Below are 13,848 nucleotides of genomic sequence, written 5' to 3' on the forward strand. Positions count from 1 at the left end.
GAGAAAGAGGGACTCAGAAATTATCAACTGAAAATCCAGAAAGCTCAGTACTAGGTGTATACAGTCTCAACTGAGAATTTTTCATTGAGCTGGAAAATATTTCTATCCTTCTGATCAAGTAGTGATTATGGTGAAACCCTAAGCAATTCCATTAAATGAAAAACTATCTACTGTAGAAAACTGCTATTTTGAAAATAATTATATTCCTTGGATGAATTTTTTTAACTTAGGTACAAGCTTTGCTTTTAGAGTGTCTCAACAGTGACAAACCAGATTGTTATTTTAACTTTTTGACTTCTCACAAACAAAATGCATAAAACCTGACAATTTAGTTATTAAAAAAGAAGCAATCATATCATGCACATAAGAAGAAAGTTCTGAAATGTTAATTTGGTATTTTCTTTTGTTCCAATTTTTCTACGCCTAGTTTACAAACACACTCCATGTTCAATTTTCGACTTATATTGAACAAGAGCAAGAAAAACTGTCACACCTATTTATACATAGCAACTGTATAATTTGTTTAAATAAACATTATTTTCTTTTAGATTTGCAACATATGAAACTATTTAGATGAAATCTTTGAAGCAGGAGGGCACAACCATACCTGTCACTAGCACTAAGTACTTCGCGTGACATGTTTGATCTTGAATTGTCTATGTTACCAGTATGAGAACGCCTTCCTTTGGCTGAGGGTGTAACTATTGGCATCTCCCCAAGTCCCTGAAATTATGTAACAAGAATAAAAAATGTTTATTTCAATTCCCTATATATTATCTCATATCTCTAATATAATAACATCATGAAAGAAGAGCATGTTTATCAAATATGGGTTCTTGTCTCAAAAAACTTCAAACCCTTGTAAATACATAAACACAGGAGAAAGTAGAGGAAAAGAGAAAATGTAAAATGTAAAACAATAAATGAAAAAATTGTCATAAAAACAGTTTATATGCTTCTGAAAAAAATAGGCTTAATGAAGTAATTTAAAGTTTCCTCTGTGCTAGAGGAAAGAACTTGATGGAGTTCCAAGATTCAAAACGTATTTTCAAATTGAAATCCAAGTGCTACGAAATAGGTGTTCAGCCTTAATAGATATCAAAGATTAACACAGTCTAATTAAATAACAAAAGCATAACTATATTTTAAATCAGGGACTTCAAAAGACATTACTTAAGAAAAGTTTCTCATAGAAATGTAATAGCATACATGTGCTAAAGAGGAACTGGAAAAAGAACTTTAAATTAAATCAAAAGACAGAGAGGTATAATGATACTTAAAATACCGCAATACATTTTAAAATACAAATGTAATTATAAATTTATCCAAGCCATATAGCATCATGTTCAGTTTTTATCACTCCCAAAATTAATAGGAATTTATGGCTTAGTTTTATTCAATCTTATTTTGGAGTCCTTTTTAGCATACCTTCTGACGCAAATTGCTGACTGTCTCTTTAACATAAGGCAAATCCTTTGGCAGCACATGCTTTTCAAGCATTTTATCGAAGTCTGTGTGTGTCATCAAAGTGAAAAGCATCTTTCGCCCATAGTATCTACAAACATCACAAAATAAGTTTTATTAATACATATAATCATGAAATTTAAAAAAATCATTACTAAATATACTTGCTTTAGGATGCAGTCATACAAAGCTTGGATACTTTGTTTTTTTCTAGATATAGATTTCTGCTTTCTGGAGATGCTTGAAAGCAGAAATCTGGAATATCTAGGGGAAAAAATTATGACGCAACATACTAACCAAATGTGAGTGATATGTGATTCTGTATCTCCCTACCATTCTTGCATACTTGAAAATCAACAGACTTATGTCGCTATTTACTAGTTTGTGAAATGAGAATAATAGTCTCCAATCAAATCTGTGAACACACACAGTAGTATCAGATGTAGGAATTTATATTTTAGTTCCATAAAAAAATATCTGATGACATTATTATTTCCCATAAATGTAACTGCTTAAGCAGAAGGACTTAATTCATTAATGTGATGGGCTAAAAACCAAATACGCAACTACTTTTCATTTTTTTACATTTTTCCTCACATCAATATTTTGGAATTTCTCATCTTTTGTCAACAAAGTTTTCATGTCTCCTTCTAGCATGTAAAACACCCTGTAAATGAGACATCCTGAATGGAGAACCAAAAGACCACTTTTTATAGAAATCTAAGTCAATAAGAAACTACAGAAACTTAAATCAGTGTTTTCCTGTATGAGATAAAATTTCAAACCTGAAAATGCCTTTTGGAATTCTTAGTTTTTCTTTGATTTGTCATGCAAGCTTGATATTTCTTCAAGAATTAAGATAGAAACTTGAGCTTTCATACAAAACAGAGTCTAAAACATGTTCATGTCCTTGCTTATTTTCAAAAATCATGCCATTCAGCTTTACCCCTCACTCTCTGCATCGGCTCACCTTGTTTCTTGTGAACCATCCTGGACAAATTTGGCCACAGCAGACAAAATCTTGTCAGTTATATCTTTAATTCCAGACAATATACGCCCTGGTCCCATGTGCTCTACAACATCTGACAAATGTTGGGCAGTGCATCTTCTTACTGCTGTATTTAAGTGGCTGGTAAGAATAAAAGGCATATACAGTTTAGAAAAATATATGATTATTATTTATTGCAACAGTGATGCTGAAAGACCTTTTGAAAATGCTTATGTATTTTATATCTGAACCAAGATAACAAAAGCATAAAATCCCAGATATCTGGAGCTAAATTTAATGCATTTGGCTAGCAGCAATGCAAGGCCCTTTATGTAGTAGACCCACTCCAAACAACAGAATTCCAGATTAAAATGCAGGTGTGTTGTAGTAAAAGGAAGTTAGCTAATGTCTTTCTTTTTGGTCATTAAAGCTAAGCAAATGTTTTAAATAAAAGAGAAAAAATAACAATAGAATAACTCATGCTAATAAGCATGCTTGAATATTTTCTTGGATAGCCATCACTTCCTTATATCTTGCCTTTCCACTATGGCTTCCAAAATGGATTACAAAAACGCTTAAACCAGCTTATGAACAGCGCAAGAAGGGAGTAAAAATAGTTTATTAAAGACATAAGGAAATATAGGCAAATCTAATTTACACCTGAACCATCCATTCTACCTTTCCATCTTTGATTCTATCATGTCTGTACACTGCCTCATACATTTTTATCTCTTTTTCAAGAGATAATCAATTCTATCCATCTATAGTATATGAAAAAAACCACTTCACCATAGCTTTTTAGGTATTGTTCAATCACTTTTATAGTTTATTCTCATTCATCCAGCATTCTTTCATTCTTGACCCTATTCTTGTTTTACCTCACACTTCTTGAGTACATCATACAAGAGTAACCGCTTATGTAGTCACAAGGAATGACACAAAAAACAAATCAGCTTTTCACTAAAATTAAAGATAGGTAGAGATCATTGCTCTCATCTGAATGAGAGTGGTTTGTGGCCTATACATATTGTGGACAAGAAAAAGAGATCTAACTGTTATTTTCCTATATTCCTGTTTGCAAAATATTCTATCTAACAATTTATCTAATTGTTCAGTTTTTTCACTATTTAAGTACAGGTTATTATACTCATTCCATTTTCTCTATTAAACATAGATATCTCAGTGTTTGCTACATAAATTTTCAATGCATCATGCAATCCACCGCTCACTGCATATATTTTATGTTTTCAGACAATAAAATATCACTTGCAAGTGAAAGTAAATACACATTCATATTCTCAACAATCATAACATTATCTTCATTATCAATAATCTTTATACATTTAACCTAAATTATTTTAAAAAATCAAGGGATTATCACACATCCCTCACGTATTTCTTGCTAAATTGTCCACTAATTCATTATTATCATGCATGCATTACTTTCATGATATATTGCTATAACCATATTCAGCAATCTTGTCTCAACCCAATATAAATGCAAAATGTTCCATAATTTGAACAGATTCACTTTACAATATGCTTTCTCTAGATCAAGAAATGTACATTTTATTTTTCCCATTCATACATTTCTCAATGTCTCACTCTAGAGGTAAAATATGCTCTATACTCTCTGTAGTTGGCATAAAGCCACATTCTACTTCTCAAATTTGCTCATTTTCATATCTCATACTATGTTTAAAGGAAAAGAAAATTCTCTTAGATGATTCTTTAGAACTATAATAAGCTGAGCTCACTTCTGATAATGGTTAGATTTGCTTGACAGTTCTATCTATTTTATTTTAAGCTGAGTCAAAAAAGCCTCTGAAAGATCATAATTCAAAATTCTACCTTTGACCTCCATTGATCAGAGAAGAAAGAGCACGTGCAGGAGTCACATTATTAACCATAGCTTTCAGTGCTTTGTCAACGTCTTCCTTAATGAAGGTGTTTGATTCCCCAGCCTTATGCAAAAGGACTTTAACTGTATTATCTAGTTCTTGGTCCATGCTTTTTTTCAGGTAGTTGAATAAATCTCCTAAACAAACAACCGCAGCTCGGGAAACAACAGAACGTAAATTTTTCACCTATGAAAAGAAAGACCTGAATCAGCAACAGTTGGAAAAACATTGATGATTTTGAATCCCCCCACCTTATCCCCCATCAAGCCATTACATTATATAAAAATATATGTGTATACAAGCATGTTATATGGGATATCACAATAAATGCAACAATATTGCATATTTTACATTAATACTATGTTGGCTTTAGTTGTTTAATTCCCTTCCTACAAACATGGCTGTCCTCTTGGAATTTACAGTCAGTCAGAGGAATGAGTGCTGAAGTGGGCCAGAAACTATAAATTGATGCATCATTGGCACACGGAGGCAAAAAATCATTTATCTGAAAAAGAAAGAAGCTGGCTGAAAAAGTCCCTCCTGAAATCCAAGGATTTTCTGGTTGGATTTCGGGAGAGGCTTTTATCAGCCAGTCGCCAGAAACCAGAGGGATTCCTTTTGGGTAGATGACAGTGGCTTGCAACCATTGCCTTTATGGGGAAGTCAGCAGAGATGATTGCACATGGTGACCAAATGATCATGGCCCTAAATATGAATGGGTTGCCAAGCACCCAAATCACAATCACGTGACTATCAGGGAGCTGCAATGGCCATACATAAGCCCTTTCATTCAGTGCTGTTGATAATTTCGTGACCCGTCAAAAGCGCGGACGACAAAAGCGCGATCGACAAAATCGCGCCTTTGACGTCATCACAGCGCGACGAAAAAGATCGAAAAATTCAAATAAAAATTAAATTAAAGCAAGCCGATTCACATAAAGGTAAGGGTTAGGGTTAGGGTTAGGGTAAGGGTAAGGGTAAGGGTTAGGGTTAGCTTTAGAGCGTTAGCGTTAGCGTTAGGGTTAGGATAAGGGTTAGCGTTACGTTTTTCGTTACTTTAACGGTTAGGTTTAGGGTTAGGTTTAGGGTTAGGTTAAGAGTTAGGGTTAGGGTTAGGTTTAGGGTTAGGTTTGGGGGGGTTAGGGGAAGGTTTTAGCTTTATTTTTACATTTTTTCGATCTTTTTCGTCGCGCTGTGATGACGTCACAGCGCGCTTTTGTCGAGCGCGATTTTGTCCTACGCGCTTTTGTGGTGGAACCGATAATTTCAAACACTTGCTTAACGAATGGTCCTTAAGCGAGGATTGCCTATATAGGTAGTCCTTGATTTATGATAGTAACTGGAATTTCTGTCACTAAACAATGGAGTTGTAAAGCATGAACGCACTGCTTAGCAATCTCTGTGATCCTGGTTGCCATCATTAATCAAATTTCACAGTTGTTAGGTAAGGCTGCTTCCTGCCAGCTTCCCACAACCCAAACAAAGAGGGTGTGAAGGGGTGTGTGAGCAGCATGGCGTGGGTCCCACCACTTGTTCAACGATGTCATAACATGGAATTGTTGTACATTTGCATTTGGGTCAATATTAAAGATTTGGGGGGGAAATGACATTGCCATAGGTTTATACTACAGGCCACCCAACCAAGCAGAGGAAGTAGATGAACTTTTTGCTAGTCAGCTAACTAAGGTATGTAGGAAGCACACCACAATAATAATGGGGGATTTTAACTAGCCCAACATCAACTGGGAAACAAACTCTGCACCAAGTGGAAGATCCAACAGGTTCCTAACAAACCTAGCAGACAACTTTGTTTCCCAAAATGTAGAGAAGGGAACAAGGGGATCAGCCATATTGGACTTAATTCTCACTAATAGAGAGGAAAGGATAGAAGGTGTTGAAGCCACAGGAGCCCTGGGGGCAAGTGACCATGCAATATTGGAATTCAACATTCAACAAGTAGTAGAACAGAGTCAAACTAGAGTCTTGGATTTTAAGAGAACTAATTGCAATAAACTTAGAGAGAGCTTAGGAAGAATTCCATGGATGAGAATCCTCAAGGGGAAAACAACTCAAGATGCTTGGGAAATTTTGAAAAATGAGATTACAAAAACTCAGTCTAGCACAATACCAATGAAGAAGAAAAATAACAGCTCCCAAAAGAAACCAGCATGCCTGCATAAAGAACTCTCTGACAAATTGAAAGACAAAAAAGATAAGTATAAAAAGTGGAAAGAGAGGGACATAACTAAGGCAGAATATCAGCAAATAGCCCGAGCCTGTAAAGATGAAGTAAGGGAAAGCTAAGGCTCACAATGAAGAATGGCTTGCCACAAAAGTAAAAAATAACAAAAAAGCCTCTTCCAACATGTTAAAAACAAGAAAAAGGTTAAGGAAACAATTGGTCCATTGCTGGGAGAAAGTGGCAAGAAAGTGACAAGCAACAGGGAGAAAGCAGAACTATTTAACTCATTTTTTGCATCTCCCTTTACACAAAGGGATAAAACAATCCAACCTATCAAAAACAGCACCACAAAAATCAGATTAGAAACACAAATTGAAATAGGGAGAAAATGGTGAGCACCTGTCTACCTAGACAAATTCAAATCACCAGGACTGGATGGATTACACCCCAGGGTTCTGAAGGAACTAGCAGATGAGATCTCAAAACCACTGAACTATATCTTTCAGAGATCCTGGAGCACTGGGGAACTGCCAGAGGACTGGAAAAGAGCTGATGTGGTTCCCATCTTCAAAAAAGGGGAAAAAAATAGATCCAGGAAACTATAGACCTATCAGCTTGACCTCAATACCAGGAAAGATTCTGGAAAAGATAATCAAGCAACGAATTAGTGAACACCTAGAAGTAAACAAAGTAATAGCCAAAAGCCAACATGGGTTTGTCAAAAACAGATCATGCCAGACTAATCTTATTGTATTCTTTGACAAAGTGACAAAATTAGTGGACCAGAGGAATGCCGTTGATATAGTTTACTTGGACTTCAGTAAGGCATTTGATAAGGTAGACCATAACCTAATACTAGATAAAGTAGAAGAATGTGGGTTGGACAGCATCACCACCAGATAGATTCGTAACTGGCTGACCAACCACACTCAACGTGTAGTCCTCAATGGAACTGCATCTACATGGAGGGAAGTATGCAGTGGAGTACCCCAAAGCTCTGTTTTAGGCCCAGTACTCTTCAACATCTTCATCAATGATTTGGATGAGGGAATAAATGGGGAACTCATCAAATTTGCAGATGACACCAAGATGGCAGGAATAGCCAACACTCCAGAAGACAGGCTTAAGATACAGAAGGATCTTAACAAACTTGAACATTGGGTACTATCTAATAAAATGAAATTCAATGATGAAAAGAGTAAGGTTCTACATTTAGGTGAGAAAAACGAAATGCACAGGTACAGTATAGGTGGTACCTTGCTCAACAGAAGTAACCGTGAGAGGGATCTTGGAGTCTTAGTGGACAACCATTTAAATATGAGCCAGCAGTGTGCAGCAGTAGCTGCCAAAAAAGCCAACACAGTTCTAGGCTACATAAACAGAGGGATAGAATCAAGATCATGTGAAGTGTTAATACCACTTTATAATGCCTTGGTAAGGCCACACTTGGAATACTGCATTCGGTTTTGGTCGCCACAATGTAGAAAAGATGTGGAGACTCTAGAAAGAGTGCAGAGAAGAGCAACAAAGATGATTAGGGGACTGGAGACTAAAACATATGAAGAACGGTTGTCCAGTTCCTGACAGTTAGAACAATTAATCAGTGGAACAGGTTGCCTCCAGAAGTTGTGAATGCCCCAACACTGGAAGTCTTTAAGAAGATGTTGGATAGCCATTTTTCTGAAAAGGTATAGGGTTTCCTGCCTAGCAGGGGGTTGGATTAGAAGACCTCCAAGGTCCCTTCCAACTCTGCTATTGTATTGTATTGTACATCAAGGGTTACCTGTATATGCCCACAAGGCTATAGCTTTAAGCTACAGATTTAATAGAAAATACGATAAATCAGAAAACTAAAACCTAGATAAATTTGGTAGGCCAGAAATGCTACAAGAAAATTTAGTTTATGAACCATTTTCTAACTAAAATCTTACTAAAATGAAGATACAGCCAAGTAAAAATGAATCGGTTGTGGGTTGTTGTTTTTTTGCATATTTATACTTTTTGTATGTCCTTTTTGTTAGAAGGCATAATCACAGTTAATATATTGGGAAATATAAAAAGCTGAGGCCATAAGTATTAAGACAATTAAGTTCCGGAAGCAGCAAAGTTCATCAATAAGGAAAACATTTAGAGTAAAATAAAGGGGATGCAAAAATTAAAGTACAAATTACCAAAAAAGCAACTAATAGCAAACATCTTGTCATTTAGTGCCTCCCCCGCAATGAGATCTGAAGAAACAAGGGGGGGAAACTTACTTCTTGCACAACAGCCAAACTAGTTTCATGTAGTTTTGCAGTTAGAGCATCGGAGTGATAGGCAGAAAGGCACCTAATTGAATTGAGGCCCTCAATTTTCTTCTCCCTATGTTGAAAAGAAAGATGAAATACATATATTGCACAGAATAGACAAACATCTCAGATTTATTAAAAATTATCAATTTACACATTTTATCACACTTCTAAAAAAAAAAAAACTAAAATCACCAGTAAAAAAAGGTACGTATTTTTCTGAGTATAAGACACAGCTTTTGCCCTCAAAACACGTGAAAAGCTGGGTGTGTCTTATAAACTGAATACAGCATTTTTGACCTCTGCAAAAATAGCCATACATAGCCTTTAGGAGGCTTCCAGAGTGCTCCTGGGGACTGTGGAGGGCAAAAATGAGCAAAAACGGGGCATTTTTTGCCCATTTCTGCCCTCCCCCAAGCCCAGGAGCACTCTACAAGCCTCCTAAAGGCTATGCATGCCTTTTATTTGACAAAAAAACAGACCCATTTTCATGAAAAACGGGCCATTTTTGGGAGGTCAGCAGAGTGCAAAAACTTTTTTTTTTAATTTGCCTCTTCAAAATCTTGGTGCGTCTTATACTCCAGTACATCTTATACTCCCCAAAATACGGTAATATTTTACATGAAGAGTAAAATACTGTGTCCTTTGCTTTTTATTTAATTGTGTCCAACAGGATTTTTTTTCCATTTCACCCCAAAGATGAAGATGATAATTTTTTTTAAAAAAAGATAAGACTGAGAAACTTACCAATCATTATCAGCAAGGTATTGCAAGGCTTCCAAAAGAGCAAATTCAGGCTTGGGGAAGGGTCTCAAATCTGAGGGTTCCATTATTTCAGAACTGTGCATGACCGATAACATCCGATCCTTAAACGGCATCTGTGGACCTGGAGAGTCTTCACCTGCAACTTCATCCATTTGATTATGCAAAAGTGACCTAACTCTGTGATGTGAATAAGCCATTTATTTATTTATTTATTTATTGTGTTTATATGGCCGCCCAATTCAGACGTGATTCTGGGTGGCGTAGAATAGCTCATCAAACAAAAACAAAAAAATCAAAGTAAAATTGTTAAAAATGGACTATGGCCATAAGACAGCAATCAGAAGTAAAGTGTAGTATAAGTTCATCTGTTGGGGAATCTGTTTTTCCCAACCCAAACACCCAGTGGGAAAAAGTCAGTTTTTCAATGCCCTTCCAGAAGCCTGCAGGATTGGGGCAAACAATATATTGGGTGATGAAGGAAACAAAGTTCCTATATTAGCTGAAAATATATTCTGCCAGCACATTGAGTGTGGCAAAATCTAGAAGGGACAGATTGGGCTTTACTACTATTGTCCTCTTTAGAAATCTAGAGAGGATCTGTTTAAGGTCCCACTTCTATAAGAAATGAATGAGAAATGGACTACAAAGCAGGCTGGTCTTTGAAAAACATGCTTTTCAGTAGAGCTTTGGATCCTAACATGATGAAGGCACAAACCTTTAGTTATATTATAAATTCCATCTAGTGTTTAATGACAATTAGAAAAGATTATTTTTGTTAATGTTGTATTTTAGAGGGAGGAGAGAAATATTCAATTAATCAATAAACAAACAAACAAATAAAATAATTACCTGAGTCTAACAAGATCAAAGGCTGTGCTTTTTTAATACTTGATGTTCTTTTCAACAAAGGACTGAAAGCAACATTTCCTTAAGGACAAAGAAACAAACAAAGGCCCTTTTAGAATAGTTTCATCATGCTCTCTGTAAATGTTCTCGTTAACCAAATAGAGGAAGCAACATTTTCTAATAGGTATTAGAAAAATATTATACATTATATTAGAAGGTTAAAGATAAACCTGATTATTGCAAACAATAACAATCTAGATAAAGGAACATTTTTATCTACATTTTTTTATAAAGTGGTATTAACACTTCACGTGATCTTGAGTCTATCCCTACATAAACAGAGGGATAGAATCAAGATCAAGTGAAGTGTTAATACCAATTTATAATGCTTTGGTAAGGCCACACTTGGAATACTGCATTCAGTTTTGGTCGCCACAATGTAGAAAAGATGTGGAGACTTTAGAAAGAATGCAGAGAAGAGCAACAAAGATGATTAGGGGACTGGAGACTAAAACATGAAGAATGGTTGCAGGAACTGGGTATGTCTAGTTTAATGAAAAGAAGGACTAGGGGAGACATGATAGCAGTGTTCCAATATCTCAGGGGTTGCCACAAAGAAGAGGGAGTCAAACAATTCTCCAAGGCACCTGAGGGTAGAACAAGAAGCAATGGGTGGAAACTAATCAAGGAGAGAAGCAACTTAGAACTGAGAAGAAATTTCCTGACAGTTAGAACAATTAATCAGTGGAACAGCTTGCCCCCAGAAGTTGTGAATGTTCCAACACTGGAAGTCTTTAAGAAGATGTTGGATAGCCATTTTTCTGAAAAGGTATAGGGTTTCCTGCCTAGGCAGGGGGTTAGATTAGAAGACCTCCAAGGTCCCTTCCAACTCTGCTATTGTATTGTATTGTATTGTATTGCATTGCATTGCATTGCATTGTATATCTAACAACCATGCTGTTAGATAATTTCTTTTTTAATTGTATTTCTTATGGTATGTCTATCTGCCTGCAGCAGAATTTAATAAAATCACCCTCAGAACTAGGAAGCAGCACTTAAAAAGAAATCAGGAATACACCTTGTGTGCATGCTACAGAACCTAAGGTGGCAGTCATTTTGGTAACCATATTAAAGAATCATTAAGGAAATAATGGATTACTGCTGTCGGTTGTCATCTTTTCTGATTCATTGATCTTGAGCAATTCCCAAGGATTGGATTCCTTTTTTCCCAGATCTCTAATTTGCTGGTGCTCCTTCTCCTCTCTCTTCTTCTGTCTCATCTTTTCTCGGGCAGATTTGGATAAGGCAACTTTCATCTACAGCAGAAAGTAAAATACATTCAGTATGGGATGAATAAAGAATGTAACACTTGAATAAAAAATAACATAACCAATATTTCTCCTTCTTTTGAGACACAAGATGCAAATCCATGCAAATATTTCACCCGATGCTCTTAACCACAATACATAATCAAGACTGATTATGTGCCAACAAGGCAATGTCAACTTTTGGCAATCATATAGATTTCAAATATTTCAATTATGATAAATGCATAGGAATTGCCCTTTGGTGGTATATACACATTTAGAATGAAATGGAAATGAGAGGAGCCCAAACCAAGAATTCTTAGGAAACTTAATGGAGTAAGATTAAAATGATGACATAATATGTGAGACTAAATTAAATACCCATCAACTGTCCTGTGAAAAGGATTTTAAACATTTTTAAAATAATAATTATTGTTTTGTCTAAAGATTGAAGACAAAAGAAAAAAGAGATGGCAGAGGATGAGATTGTGTCACTGACATAATGAATATGAATTTGGACAAACAATGGAGGTCAGGGCATGCTATGGTCCATGGGGACACTACAGTGACTGAACAATTGTTTTCTTATTATTGTTACCTCGTAACAATAGTAAGTTGTATTAGAAATACTGTAATCCTAAATATAAGAATGTAATAAAAATGAGTAAAAATAAAAATGAACAGTTTGCATTTGTTTATTTGTTGGACTCCCTTAGAATAAAACACAAGAAAATATACGTTTTTGTTAATGTGCTATAGCAAACATCAGGAACTAGATGCAATTCACTCTCGAAAGCCCATTATGATACACATAATATGTGTATTTTTTGGCCATGCACACCAAAGTGAGATAAAATTAATGCCTGGCATGTCAAATTGTATATTTCTGCTTTCTCATTTGACTAATGTCTGACATCCTGAAGATACATGCTTGATAATTATATAATATACTTTGAAACACATTCACATCTAGCCCATACTCTTATAGGTATACTATATTATGAAATCTGGAAAAAAAACAATATGCGAGTTGACTGCCCTCTTTCTTAAATGATGGACTGTCCATTCTTACATCTCTTTCATTTTCCACATCTAAGCAAGGTGCAGAGCTTTGCTGCTGGACGGCTCTCCCATAGATGCCAGAAAGTGATTCCATTTTTGGTTTGAATGAAGGTGCATCTCCATTCTCCATGGAGAAGATTATGGATTGACCATATGTAGGAAGTGAAGAGGGGCTTTCAAACATTCCTGAAATGCACAATTCATTGGATTAACAAAAAGGAAAAAAAGGAAAAAGGAAAGATTTGCCTGTCTCATTGTGTCCAATTCTAAGGCACAGTGCTCATCTCCATTTCTTGACCAAAGGAGCCAGTGTTGTCCAAAGACATTTTCTGAGGCCAAGTGGCCAGCATGGCTAGTATCAAAGCTTAATTTTGTTCCATATCTGTATGCAAGGAATCTAATTAAAATGTTGTTTAAAAAGGTAAGTTTTTTTAACTGAATTAACCAAAAAGGAACAGTACGATGTCTCTTCAATGTGTACACGTCCTTTGTCATTTTTTAAAAAAAGGTCCTTTTTTAAATATTTAGTCTTCAACAACCAGAATGCTGAAATGCATATAGTGCACTAACCAGTAAGGCTTCAAGATACAAAACAGATTTTTAAATGTTTAATTTCTAACTGCTTATCCACAAATAATGCATACTTCATCAAAGTCATATAAGAATCACCGTTCTATTTTGATTATATTTAATGTTTTCTCATAAATGCACTGATCATAGTCACTGAAAGGCAGGATAAACAAAGATATAATAAATATAAATGTAATTGTTTGAAATACCTTTTCCAACAATAACTACAGAGTCTTCTGACAAGGCACTCGGTGAAATGTATTCCAGACTATTCAAATGATGTAAACTTGAAGAAGGTCCTATAAATCCTTTAAAAAATTATAACACCAGAATTATGTTTTTCCCAAATAAATTATGTTTTTTCCTTCACAAAGTTAAAAGAAAAAGAATGTTGACATTATGTCACTATCATCCTGATACTATATAAGTTAGTATCACAAGAAGATTTCTTATATGAGCCAACTGAAAAAAAATC

At 35.4% G+C, this 13,848-nt stretch overlaps 1 protein-coding gene across 6 annotated transcripts in view; it reads right to left on the reverse strand.

The window, feature by feature from the left end:
* The window catches only part of TOGARAM1 (TOG array regulator of axonemal microtubules 1), a 37,554-nt gene that overhangs the window by 10,390 nt on the left and 13,316 nt on the right, over positions 1–13,848 (reverse strand). For 5 of the 6 annotated variants that reach the window (XM_087729170.1, XM_087729179.1, XM_087729155.1 and 2 more), the window contains 10 exons: positions 13,583–13,681; positions 12,814–12,989; positions 11,594–11,750; positions 10,438–10,515; positions 9,571–9,730; positions 8,791–8,896; positions 4,304–4,539; positions 2,435–2,593; positions 1,429–1,555; positions 608–723 (listed from right to left, as the gene is read on the reverse strand). In XM_087729170.1, coding sequence (XP_087585296.1) covers positions 608–723; positions 1,429–1,555; positions 2,435–2,593; positions 4,304–4,539; positions 8,791–8,896; positions 9,571–9,730; positions 10,438–10,515; positions 11,594–11,750; positions 12,814–12,989; positions 13,583–13,681 — 1,414 coding nt within the window. The remainder of the gene's footprint in view (positions 1–607; positions 724–1,428; positions 1,556–2,434; positions 2,594–4,303; positions 4,540–8,790; positions 8,897–9,570; positions 9,731–10,437; positions 10,516–11,593; positions 11,751–12,813; positions 12,990–13,582; positions 13,682–13,848) is intronic. The other variant, XM_087729164.1, reaches the window with a different exon arrangement.

This window comes from Thamnophis sirtalis, unplaced genomic scaffold, assembly GCF_051295495.1.
Source record: "Thamnophis sirtalis isolate CommonGarterSnake01/CBP01778 unplaced genomic scaffold, rThaSir2_p1.2 scaffold_1, whole genome shotgun sequence".
Taxonomy (NCBI): domain Eukaryota; kingdom Metazoa; phylum Chordata; class Lepidosauria; order Squamata; family Natricidae; genus Thamnophis; species Thamnophis sirtalis.